This window comes from Sinocyclocheilus rhinocerous, unplaced genomic scaffold (assembly GCF_001515625.1).
Source record: "Sinocyclocheilus rhinocerous isolate Xijiao unplaced genomic scaffold, SAMN03320098_v1.1 scaffold360, whole genome shotgun sequence".
NCBI lineage: Eukaryota > Metazoa > Chordata > Actinopteri > Cypriniformes > Cyprinidae > Sinocyclocheilus > Sinocyclocheilus rhinocerous.
Genome location: NW_015653490.1, coordinates 597,739 through 610,618, shown reverse-complemented (window position 1 = coordinate 610,618; position 12,880 = coordinate 597,739). Strand labels below are relative to the sequence as shown.

Below are 12,880 nucleotides of genomic sequence, written 5' to 3'. Positions count from 1 at the left end.
ACTGAAAATCTGTGGAATGACTTGAAGACTGCAGTCCACAAACGGACAACATCAAATTGAACTGAACTTGAGCAGTTCTGCAAAGAAGAGTGGGCAAATATTGCAAAGTCTAGATGTGCAAAGTTAGTAGAGACAGAGACATATCCCAACAGACTAAAGGCTATAATTAAAGTAAAAGGTGGTTCAACAAAATACTGACACAATGGGGTGATCCTTTTTCCAATTCAGTGATTCTAGTTTTTTATTTATTTATTTATTTTCTGACATGTTGGTGTTAGTGTTATATGTTTCACTTGGATGTTATAAGTTGCACTGAGTAAATACAGCTGGATTGTCTGCAAAGCAACAAAATGCTATTATTTTAAAGGGGGTGATTCTTTTCTATACCCACTGTAGTCACGGCTTTTGTACCCTTTTTTTCTGAGAGTATACAGCAATTGTTGAGCTCATGGTGTGAATCTAATTTCTCTTCCAGGTGGATTATTACTAATAACCTCTGTGACATAAATGTGAATTTTTATCTAAAACTGCTCTGCTTGACATGCCCACCTTAGTTTAGAAATACTAAGGCTGCCCTTCTAAGGCTTGTGGTGAAGAGATGAGGTGTTCATCAGAATAATCACAATGAAAAGTTTTTCGCCAGCACATGCAATCAGCCCCAACCGGGCTCTGGAAATAAAGGCTCACAGCTTGTGTGTGTGTGTGTGTGTGTGTGTGACAGCAAGAAGCTGGCAAGGTCAACGTCATCAACTATTCAACTGCCACCTCTTCATACTGACTCATAAAAGTGCATAGTTTCCAAATGGGAAAAATAGAAGTTTGGTCTGATTCATTTTGCGTGTCCTTTGTGAAGATGATGGACAGTGGGAAGGAGCGGCTGGGTTGATGTTGAAGGTTGGCTTTGTTCTAATAAGATGCACGTGTTCTGCGATTAGTCATCATCACTGTTTTTAGAGTTTGTCCTCCATTCTGACATCTGCTAATTTTTTCGTAGTGCTGAGTGACACAAAGTGGCTTTTAGCAGGAAGCTCTTCACATTACAGGCAATAGCAGAACCCCTGCACGGCCGTTCATTCAGTACAGCAGGAGGTGAGATTAAGCCTAACTTCTGTGTATGAACTGTGTATGAATCTCTCCTGAGTTCATTTTATATGGACTTATTAATTATTCACAAAATATTGGTAGTAAATTCATAACCAGAAAGTTAAAAATGTTTTGTTTAAATAACTTTTTATTTTTTTATTTGTTTGCTGAATTGCTAGCTATAAGCCACTTTCTTTCTTTCTTTCTTTCTTTCTTTCTTTCAAGGCCAGTGAAAAGTGGGCGATCACTGTTGTGATTTGTTAAATCTCTTGAAATTCTGCATTCAAACACTGCTAGTATTTTTGCTTATTTAGTCACGTTGTCTAAAAGCATCTGCTAAATAAATAAATATAATGTACATTTTCAGAATTCGTAAAGCTTCACAGAATTCGACCCTTTTCCTTGAATGTTTGTTTATCAAATATTTGAGCAAATTTGATAATGCTTCCAGCTACAAAGAGAGTTGTGTGTAGTTATGCAACTGCAGAAAATAATGTAAAGTGAATCTAATAAAACAGGAGCATGCTAAAAGCATGCATCTATTCTAGCTACTATGCTGTTTTCTGATTAGAACATAATTGCTGTGTTTGGCTATATTTATGGTTTTATATTAGCATGAAAATGTCCTACAAAAATTAATTTCTCTCCTTGCAGCTGCTAGACATTAGAATGTTCTGGAGATTTAGGATGAAATTAGACATATCCTCTGTGATATAGCATCTGTCAGGATAAATTACTGCCTCAGAGAGTGAGCTCTCTCAGGTGAGATATTGATGAGCTCAGGATAGGCTAATTAGCCGCATGCATGGCTAAATTGGTTATTTCTCATTTGCGGGATGTTTTAGTATTGACTGCTTGAAATTGACCTCCTACAGCCTTAATAAGAGTTTCTTCTTGTTGCAACTTGAAATAAGTTGATGATCGATGGTGTAAGTGGCCTGGAATTTTGTAATGCTTGTCACGGTAGAGTAAGGATCCTTGAATCTGTTCGAAAAAGCAGCATACTACCTTTTATTTAAATAAAGTAGTATGCAGTAAGTGTACTTTGCTCAATATGTTCTATTATTATTATATATTCTACACCACTGCTCAAAAGTATGTGATCAGTAAGATGTTTTAATAATTAGTTACTATTTGTAGTTAATAATTCCTTTTAATAATGTTTTAATAAAGTCTCACCTACAGTAATATTGTGAACTATTGTTAAAATGTATTACTCACCCTCAAGTTGTTCCAAACCTGAATGAGTTTCTGTCTTCTGATGAAGAAAATATTTAGAAGAATGTGGGTAACAAAACAGTTCACGGTAGCCATTGACTTCCATAGTATTTTTTTTTCTCTCCATACTGTGGAAGTCAATGGCTACCATTAACTGTTTGGTTGATTTTGGGTGAACTTTCTGTAATGTAATCTCTTTAATGTTTAAAAAAATTTTTTTAATCTTACTGACCCCAAACTTTTTAAATGGTGTATGTACGTTAAATTACATGCTGTGAAAATACTGTATCCCACAATGCAATGTGTTTGATCTTTTCAGTGTGGCTAATCACCATGGTGACGTAAGAAAATTAGAGCTGTCTGTGCAGGTCTTGAGATGTTTGCTTACAAACTGTTGAAACCTTGTGTTGTGTTGATATAGTTAGTCAACTGTAGAATTGTATGAATTTTTTCTTTGGGATCTGGAAGAAGAGACGCAGTAATTAGCATGTTTGAAAGTCTAATTAAGTGCATTGTTTCTTGTCCAAAACATGAAAATGAGGGGCTTTTCTTACCAGTCATAAAGGAGATTACTGTGTAGTCACATGACTGTTATGCCCACAGAATATGGCTGGTTGATCTCTGCTAGTTTAGGACAGACCTCCCACACAAATATATACGAACATACAGTAACTGCTTCACTTTTTATCCTTCAGATCTTTCAACATACTGTAGCCGCCATCAAACTGCATATCAGAGTTATGCATATGTTGGAGAACAAAAGGTCTTGACCGAACAAACATTTTGATTGTCTCTTCCACTGTCATTATCCATTCCTAAACAAAAATTAAAATGCTAATGTCTCCATCCTCTTCTTCTCCATCGTTTCTATTTGTTTATTAAATTACTGTCTGAGGCAAATATGATGTTTCTGCAAGAATGGCTTTGACAAATCTCTAATGGCTGCAGTGATAACAATAACAGGGACGTGCTACAGTACGTGGAACCAAAGATATTAATCTTGGCATGTTTTTAATAGTCTGTAAAAGTTAGCCTTGTTACTGTATGTAGGCTGTTTAATTTTAGCCGACTAAGAAATTCTGTTTGTTGTAGCATTTTTATCTATTTAAAAAATGGAATCTCTCAGATGTAATCTAAAGGTTTGTGCAGTACAGAGGAGTTGTTTTATATGAATTGCATCTAGTAAATCATATTGCATAAGTCCTCCCTCTGAGTCTTGGCGAAGCTGTGAAGGAGTTTGGTAAAATGCTGTTAGTCCGCCATTGTAATGTGAGACTGCATGCTTTAAAGCATGTCAAATTATGTTTTTTTCCTCCGGTGTTCAGCTCTACATTTGTGTGGGTCTCTGAGTCTGTGTGAGACGTTGTCAAAACCTGTCTCAGGCAAGCTCAAGCACAGAATTGACAATGTTCTGTGAATGTTTTACCCCTCTGAAAAAGCAGTAATAGAAAAGCATTATTTCTTGTGCATTACTGCAGTCACTTTCAAGCAGGGGTCTCGAAGTATACACCACACAACTGTTAAAGCAATAGTTCACCCAAAAATGAAAATTTGTTGAAAATTTACTCACCCTCAGGACATCCGTATGTCTTCATCGTAACAGATTTGGAGAAATGTAGCATTACATCACTTGCTCACTAATGGATCCTCTGCAGTGAATGGGTGCCGTCAGGATGAGAGACAAAACAGCTGATAAAAACATCACAATAATCCACGACTCCAGTCCATCAAATAACATCATGTGAAGTGAAAAGCTGTGTTTGTAAGAAACAAATCAATCATTAAGGCATTTTAACTTTAATCTGTCACTTCTGAACGAAATAGCAGAACTGTTTTGGACTGTTTTCACTTGTAAATGGATATGTCTCGTACTCGTATTTTAGCCGGAAGCAACAGTTTGTAGTTAAAAATGTCTTAATGATGGATTTGTTTCTTACAAATATGCAGCTTTTCGCTTCACAAGACGTTAATTGATGAACTGGAGTCGTGTTGTGGATTATTGTGATGTTTTTATCAGCTTTTTGAACTGTTTTCTGATGGCACCCATTCACTGCAGAGGATCTATTGGTGAGCATGGGATGTAATGCTAAATTTCTCCAAATCTATTCCGATTAACAAACAAACTCATCTACATCTTGGATGGCCTAAGGGTGAGTACATTGTCATAAAATTTTAATTTTTGGGTGAACTATTCCTTTAATAGTTTGTCTTCAAATATGGTTCACAAATGTTGCAATAGAGATGGCTTTACCTATTTGCTATGCCAAACATTGCGCTTATGTGTTTGTCCTGTGCAGGTGTGTTGTGGAACCTGTCCTCGTGTGATGCTCTGAAGATGCCTATAATCCAGGACGCTCTAGCCGTCTTGACCAACACCGTGATTATACCCCATTCCACCTGGGACGTGTCCCCACATCAGGAGGACCGCAAGCTTCAAATGCACACATCTCAAGTACTTCGCAATGCCACCGGCTGCCTGAGGTCAGTATGTGGGTGCTTTTCTTATATGATGGAAGAACATTCGTTTACAGGGATAGTTCACCATAAAATGTTAATTCCTGTCATCATTTGCACACCCTCATTTCATTCCAAACCTATATGACTTCTGTACAACATAAAAGAAGATATTTTACATAGTGTTTCAACTGTTTTTCTCCATATAATGAAAATAAATGGGCATCACCGAGTCAAAGACAGTCATATGGGTTTGGAACAACATGACTGCAGATTGTTGGTATGTGTGGATTGTTCACAGATCCATTTGTGCATAAATTGCCACATTGAAATGAATGTGTAGTTCTACATAAGACCGACTTACTGTTGGAATTACACAGAAACTGTGTAATGAAGAGTGTACACTCTTGTTCAAAAAGGTTTTTTTGACAGAAATTAATACTTTTATTGAGTAAGAACACATTAAAATAATCAAAAGTGACAGTGAAGACATTTATAATGTTATAAAAAAAAATTATTTCAAATAAATGCTGTTCTTTTGAGCTTTCTGTTCATCAAAGAATTGTTGAAAGATAAATGAAAAAAATTATCCACAAAAATATTAAGCAGCACACAGGAATAAATTAAATTTTAAAATATATTCAGTTATAAAACAGTCATTTTAAATTGTAATAATATTTCAATGTATTACTCTTTCTAATGTATTTTTATCAAATAAATGCAGCCTTGGTGAGCATAAAAGACTTCTTTCAAAAGCATTAAGAAACTTACCAACCTAAAACTTTTGAACAACAGCATATATTGGCATGTTCATCTAAGTGGCGGCTCTTGACCTCAAAGAAATTAATGCTGAATGAAAAAGATAGACTACTTTGCAAATTTCATTCACATATACCTGTGAAACTAGAACCCAGATTGCATTTACAAAACAAGTCACATACGGTACCTGTTTGGAACGCAGGTGCAGTCACAACCCCAATGATTGTAAATGGGCTGTAAAAGGCAGATCTCTCATTAAGAACAGATTGTGGTCTGAACAGTGTGGTTGTTTCTATGGCAGCTGGCCACGTGATGTAGAGAAGAGAGTTTCATATCTGGACCACTAAGAACGATGGTTCCTTTGATGAACTGACAAAAAAAGCCCCAAGAGTTTGGGATTTTTACACCTCCTTCCTAATCCATACGGAATGAAGAACAAGCCTGACAAGCCATTTCCCCCAGCCACATCAGTTCTGTTTATTCGTAACTCTAGATTGCCCGCAGTTAAAACTGAATCATAACCTGTATGGCTTTGTCATGTTGAGTAAAGGTTTACCATATCGTTCCTGTCTCTTCTGCGTGAAGGAAGAGGACACAAAGCATCTGATTCATGATTTATGCAATAATGCATAATGATGTCTATGTGGAGTGCAAATCTAGCTTGTTGTGATTTATACACAGCTTCTTGTTGTCAAGAGTTGGTTGAAAAATAACTGAGAAAGTGTTGATTCTCTTGGGTTGAGTTTCAGTCTCACGTAAGGTTTTATTCTTGTATCCATAGCAACAGCGCAGTATTAAACTACATTAAAGTCAGTGCTGTGAGAGGAACACGCTGCTTTTGTTTGCTCTCCAAGTTTCCTTTTAAGATTTCCTAAACGAATGAAACTTTTTTAAGCCGTACGTGGAGAACTTTTGCAGTTTCACTAAACTTAGCTGTTATCAATTATATTTTTACCTTCTATAAGACATTTTTGAATTTACATGAAGAGATGTGCATGTACTGTATGCAAATAAACACTGATATGCAAATACAAATACAGTCGTTTTATCCTCTGATTTTAGTTTTTCTCTAAATGACAAGTCTGCTTCTGATTCCAGCAGTGAATTAGCCCTCAGAGTGAATGTCAGTGTCTTGTGTTTCAACAAATCATCTTCTGTAGGAGCGCTGTAAAGAGGCAATTACCGTCCTCCGCATATGAGTCTGTCAGATACGCATTATGCAGACCGTGTGATTGTGGACCACACATATCCTCTACTACATTTTCATTCATTTGCACAGCTAGTTGCTTATGATAGTTTAGTAAAAACATGTGCTGTGATTATTTAATCTGACGGATGAGTTTGGAAATCGAATATGGATTTTCCGAGTAATCTTTCCACAGTTCTTTCAGTGATATTTCCACAATCTTTTAACAATCTTTCCAGTTCTTTTTAGTGAATCATAAACATGCAGCGAGACAAGTATAGTGTGATTCAGAAGAAAATGACTCTTATGAACAGGTTCTTTTAGTGAATCAAAAATGCATAGCGAGTCCAGGAAATGGACAAATGGCTCTTAAAAGTTTACGGTGAGACCAGAAAAGTGTGATTTATGAGCAAATGACTTGTATGAACAGGTTATGTTTAGTGAATAAGAAACATACAGCAAGACCAGTGTAGTGTGATTCACAAGCAAGTGATTCTTATAAACAGTTTCTGAGTGAAAAACATACAGCAAGGCCAGTGTATTTGATTTACAAGCAAATGACTCTTATATGAACGGGTTCATTTTAGTGAATCAAAAACATACAGCGAGACCAGTGTAGTGTGATTCAAGAACAAATGACTCATATGATGTGGTTCTTTTTAGAGAATGAAAAACATACAGAGCAACCTATGTAGTCTGAACACAATCCCAAACAAATGGACACATGGCTCCTGAGAGTTGGTTCTTTTTAATGAATCAAAAACACACAGTCAGTAATGTGAGTCATGAGCAAATGGCTCTTATGAACAGTTCTTTTCGATGAATAATAAATAAACAGCAGTACCAGTGTAGTTTGATTCACAACAAATTACTCTTATGAACATATTCCTCTTATTGAATCAAAAACATGCAGCGAGCCTTATGTAGTGTGAATTAAGTGCAAATGAATCGTATGTGGTTCTGTTCAGTGAATCAAAAACATAGTGCAACCTATTGTATGTTGACCAAATCTTGAACAAATGTCCTGCAAGATCTAGTTCTTTTTAGTGAATCAAAACATACATGTGTTATGTGATCTACAAGCAAATGACTCTTATGTACAGGTTCTTTTTATTGAATCAAAAACATAAGCATGATCAGTGTAGTTCTGTTCACAAACAACTGACTCTTATGAACAAAAACAAGAGTCATTTCCTCAAATTAATGACTCTTATGAGCCGGTTCCTTTAACAACTCGTTCAGAAATATGAGTGACCAGCTTGAATCAGTCATGCACTGCCCTGTACAATTTAAAACTAAAGCAGTAAGATGTTTTATTTAACATGTAAGCATAATGGACATTAAAACTGAAATATGCAGCATGCTTTGCTTCAAATGTTTCAGGTGCCCCGAAAATATTTCATGGTAATTTGACTGAGACATTTACATTACATTCTCGCTGTCTCTTCTGGGTATCACTTTGGAGACAGTCGAGTTGTCAATTTCTCCCAATTTCTGACAATTAAATACTTCAATTCAAATTGATGATGTTCGTCAGGGTGGGATTTTTTTTCTCTCCCTTGAGGGCGGGAACACTTGAGCAAGCCATTGAAAATCAGTGAAGCAGTGTTTTTGGAATTGAGCCTCGTCCCATTGGGACTTAGACACATTGCTGCTGTAAATCACTTCCACAAGCAGAAATCAAATTTCTGAAACCTGCGGGTCTCCATGGGCACAAAAATCTATCTAATAGAAAGAGATTTTCTCAACCACAAAACACAATCCCTCATGACATCCCAAAAAGCCATCACAACATTGGATTTTCCTTCTCGCTTTCTCTGTCAGACTTCAGTGAATGGATGAATCAGCCATTTACACAGTTAAACAGCTCCGTGCTCTGTTTAGGTTCGGCAGCTCACCAGCTGTCAGTAGGATCTTAATCGAACCTGAACGGCTGCCCGCTCTTACGAATCTTTTCCTTTCATAATTGTGTCAGAGCTTCCCTCCAACCCTCTAATGTTGATTGAGGGATTGTTTCTGAGGCGAAATGCACTTATCCTGTAGTGAGATCAAAGAGTAAACATGATAACTTGAGTTTAGACTGACTAATGCTCAATTTTTCTCCCAAGAAACTGCATTAAAGACCTGTTATGAGTTTGTTTTTTGTGCTCTGTGCGGAATGTCTCTGGAAATTACAAAAGCACCGCTGACTCACAACCCTTTGCCTTGAATGTTTATTCATAAATGATCAACAGTTCATAGCACATTTATACTTGTTAAATAAACAAAATATGTGCCTTTTGAGAGATCTACTGATCACAGAAACTTAAGCCACATTTCTATGGATGAGATGCAGATTGTGTTTCTAGCTAATTTGCTGACTTTCAGATTGTTTGTTTATTTTGTTTTAGTTATAGCTTTTGATGAAAATGTCCTCTTCATTTTGTTATTGTTTTGTCACGCCATATTCATTCATTTTAGTCCATTTTACTTTGACTAAAATGGCATCTGATTTTTAGTCAACAAAAAATATTTTAGTTGATGGAAAAACTGCAAAACTATACCAAATGTTTGAATATTTGAAATATTAAATTAACATGTGAAAAACTGCCCTTGTGAAAACCTGATCTTCTGAAATAGTGACATTATTATATACAATGTTGTGATTTCTTTAGTTTTTTGCTACTGCTTTAGTTTGTTCACATGATTTTCACATTCTAACTAGCACGTGACTTCAAGTTCATTTTGTGCAAATGTAACTTGTAATATTACATTTATATTGTGTATACACTACTGTTCAAAAGTTTGGCACCAGTAAGATTTTTTAAAGAAATTCATATTTTTATTAAAGAAGGATACATTCATTTGATCAAAACTGACAGCAAAGACTGTTGTAAAGACAAAATGTTTTTGAACTTTAAATTCATCAAAGAATCATGGAAAGAAAACCATGGTTTGCATTATCATTTTAAGCACCACAACTGTTTTCAACATTGATTATATAAAAAAATATTTTAAGCACCAAATCAGCATATTAGAATGATTTCTGAAGAGATCATGTGACACTGAAGACTGAAGTAATGGCTGCTGAAAAATTCATCTTTACCATCACAGAAATAAATTACATTTTAAAATATATTCAGATATAAAACAATTCTTTTAAAGTGTAATAACATTTCACAATATTACTGTTTTTACTGTATTTTTGATCAAATAAATCCAGCCTTGGTAAGCATCAGAGACATTCAATAAAAAAAAAAAAACATGCCAAATTCAGTATTTAGCTTCAGCAGGATACTATCTGACATTATTTACTATAATTGGATTATTTGAAATGTTTTTTCATAAACATAAGCATTGTTAATATTGTGCAGTGTTTTATATATATATATATATACACTATATATTTGTCATATTTTCAGTTTGTTTAAAAGTCATTTAATTATGGCCATTATGCACATTTTTATTATCTTTTATGGCCGAAACCAAAAAAACACTGTGTACAGACATTGCTGAGATAAACACTGTTTAATAGGCTTTATAAGACACTGAAGCAGCTCTCTTCTCACAGCAGGTGATTGTGTTCAGTATTTGAGTAGCTGTGGAGGTCCGTGTTGGACTGCAGGAGGGGAAAATTGTGCTGTTGGTGCTCCAGATGTTCTGGTGCTTCTAGCTCACCTTGCCATTTGGCTTCTGTAACCGTGGTAACCACCCTACCTCTAGTGTCACCCGACTAGAGACCTGGCACGTCTTCATTTTGGCTGCTGTCATAAAACCTCACAATTCATCTAAATAGACAATCTGTCAAAATCTGCTTCTTGCACACAAGGTTTAGAAAGTGGTTAGTGTTCAAATACTAAGTCAGTCTGACAATGACATTTCCTCTATATTCCCAGTGGTCACCAGCCGAATGAGTGTTTCGAGTTTATTTTTACAAGAGCACATTGTAGCTGTTGAATAGTTCATTTAACCAAGGCCATTAAAACACTAAAGAGCAGACGTTTCTCCTTGTAAGGAATTTTTAAGGTGTGCTTGATTGAAAACAGCGCTAATTGTGTTCAATAAGTAATTTGCTAACAAAGTGTGCTAATTAATTAGATGGCGTGTGTGAGTGACAGAATTAAAGTGAAATTAAAATTAAAGTGAATGAATAAGCAATAAAATCTAAAGGGCTCATTAATTGTGGAAAATTAGCCGGAGCACTTCTGACGATTCTCGGTGAATCATGTGACCTCGCGTAAGTCTTAAACTTCAGTCATGATGCTGATTGCAGTGTTTTTTATTTGTGTTGACCAACATTGGCATGCCAGTTTCTTAATTAAAATCGGACCACTGAATTATTGAAAAAAACTAAATTAATTTTCAATAATTCACCAGTTTGGAGTCTACCATTCCATTTATCTCAACACAAATGTCAGGTTTTCGTCCCTAAAACACTCACTCTTGTGTGTAGAAATACTTTCTTATGTTGCAAATTAGCCCCAAAGTGAAATTATATAAATAATTACAATTAATTATAATTAATTACAAATATTTATATCAGCTGCCAGTAGTTACATAGCAGAATTAATATTACCATCAACTAATCAGTTCGTCCAGTGATAATAATTCAGCAGTTTGGAGACTACCTTGCTACAAACATACACACACTCATGCATACATACACAGAGGAGTTAAATTGGATGAATGAAACGTTAGAGAAACCAAAGAATGCAGCTTTGGAAAAGGAGTCAGTTAAAGATCTGAACAGAAACCATCAGTGCTGTTTTACAACAGGGTCTACAGCTTATACTAAACCTCTGTTCCTCTTCAGGAACTCGAGCTGCGTCGGAAAACGCTAGGGGAACGCCTTCTGTGACTACGCTTTGAATCACGTGAAATCAGTCCAATAGCTGAGCGGGACGTCACGGGCAGGTGACGTCATGACCAGGAAGCTATAAAAGCACGTGCGGCGGAGCCCGCGTCAGCTTTCTGTCATTCAGCGAAAGCTGTGTGTGTGTCAGTCAGCGTACGCTTCGCTCCCGGAGGGCTCTCTTTGAGGAGGGAGCCTTCACCAGCATTCCTCGCGTTCGTGGGGTTCGCAGTTGGATCTGGCGGCGGGAATGGAGACGGGCGAGTCCCTATCTCCTTCCTCACCCACCAGATCCAGTGCCCGATCTCTGGGTTCGGAAGCCCGTTCTGCGGCTACTTCCTCCCGCGGTGAGGGCTCGACGCTCCTCCTGTCTTCCTCCGAGGAGGTTGACGTGGAGGACGTCGAAGAGGTTTCGCCCCCTCAATCGCCATACGATACTTGCACTGCCTTGGCTATTGATCGAGCGTCCGGATGCAGTCTTGGATGAAAGTCTCGATGGTTTGAAGGTAGGGCTGTGCGATATTGAAGAAAAATGCGATATGCAATAACTCATTAAATAATGCGACATTCGATATGTGATACGATAATGCTTAAAGTGCCACATGCTTTTCTCTTTGTCTTTTGTTCATGGCCCCAAATATTGCAAGCTGTAGCGATATGCATATTGCGATATGTACATTTGCGATATTTCGATCATTTTGATATATTGCGCAGCCCTATTTGAAGGTTTGGTGGTGTTGGAGTTGTGATCATGTTCTTCCAGGTTGAAGAGTGTCAAACTCCAAAGATGTTATTTTGACTCTGTGGTGGTTGGGAGAGTTTTCTCCCAGGTGGAAAGTGAAGACATGACTGTAGTATGTAGACATGCTACTGTAGACTGTAGACATGACTGTACTATGCTGGCCCCGGGACTTAGTGAGTCCCACACAAGCAGCAACCAGGAGACAAAGCAGAAGATGATGAGAGAAGAGAGAGAGGTCACTGATGTAGTGGCCTGTTAAAGGGGTCATATGATGCTGCTAAAAAGAACAGTATTTGGTGTATTTGGTGTAATGAAATGTGTTTATGCGGTTTAAGGTTAAAAAAACACATTATTTTCCACATACTGTACATTATTGCAGGGGTTTACAACCTGTGGGGCGCGCAAGGGGGCGCCAGCACCTGTCAAGGGTGGCGCGAGCATCAGTTGATTCAGAGACGTTCCCTTGAGAATTTATGAATATGAGTTAACAAATCTTTAGCCATCCACTAGGGGGCAATCTGACTCCCACTGCTAGTCGACAGAGCAGAGTTGGCTCGAGTATCAGTCATGCTCAGTGTTGCCAAGTCCGCGGTTTTCCCGCGGAATT

The 12,880-nt window shown here is 37.1% G+C and overlaps 1 protein-coding gene across 4 annotated transcripts in view; it reads left to right on the top strand.

Moving 5' to 3' along the window:
• Positions 1 to 12,880, top strand: part of LOC107716425 (catenin delta-2-like) — a 316,783-nt gene that overhangs the window by 252,252 nt on the left and 51,651 nt on the right. For all 4 annotated transcript variants that reach the window (XM_016522876.1, XM_016522879.1, XM_016522878.1 and 1 more), the window contains one exon: positions 4,599 to 4,782. In XM_016522876.1, the coding sequence (XP_016378362.1) occupies positions 4,599 to 4,782 (184 nt within the window). The remainder of the gene's footprint in view (positions 1 to 4,598; positions 4,783 to 12,880) is intronic.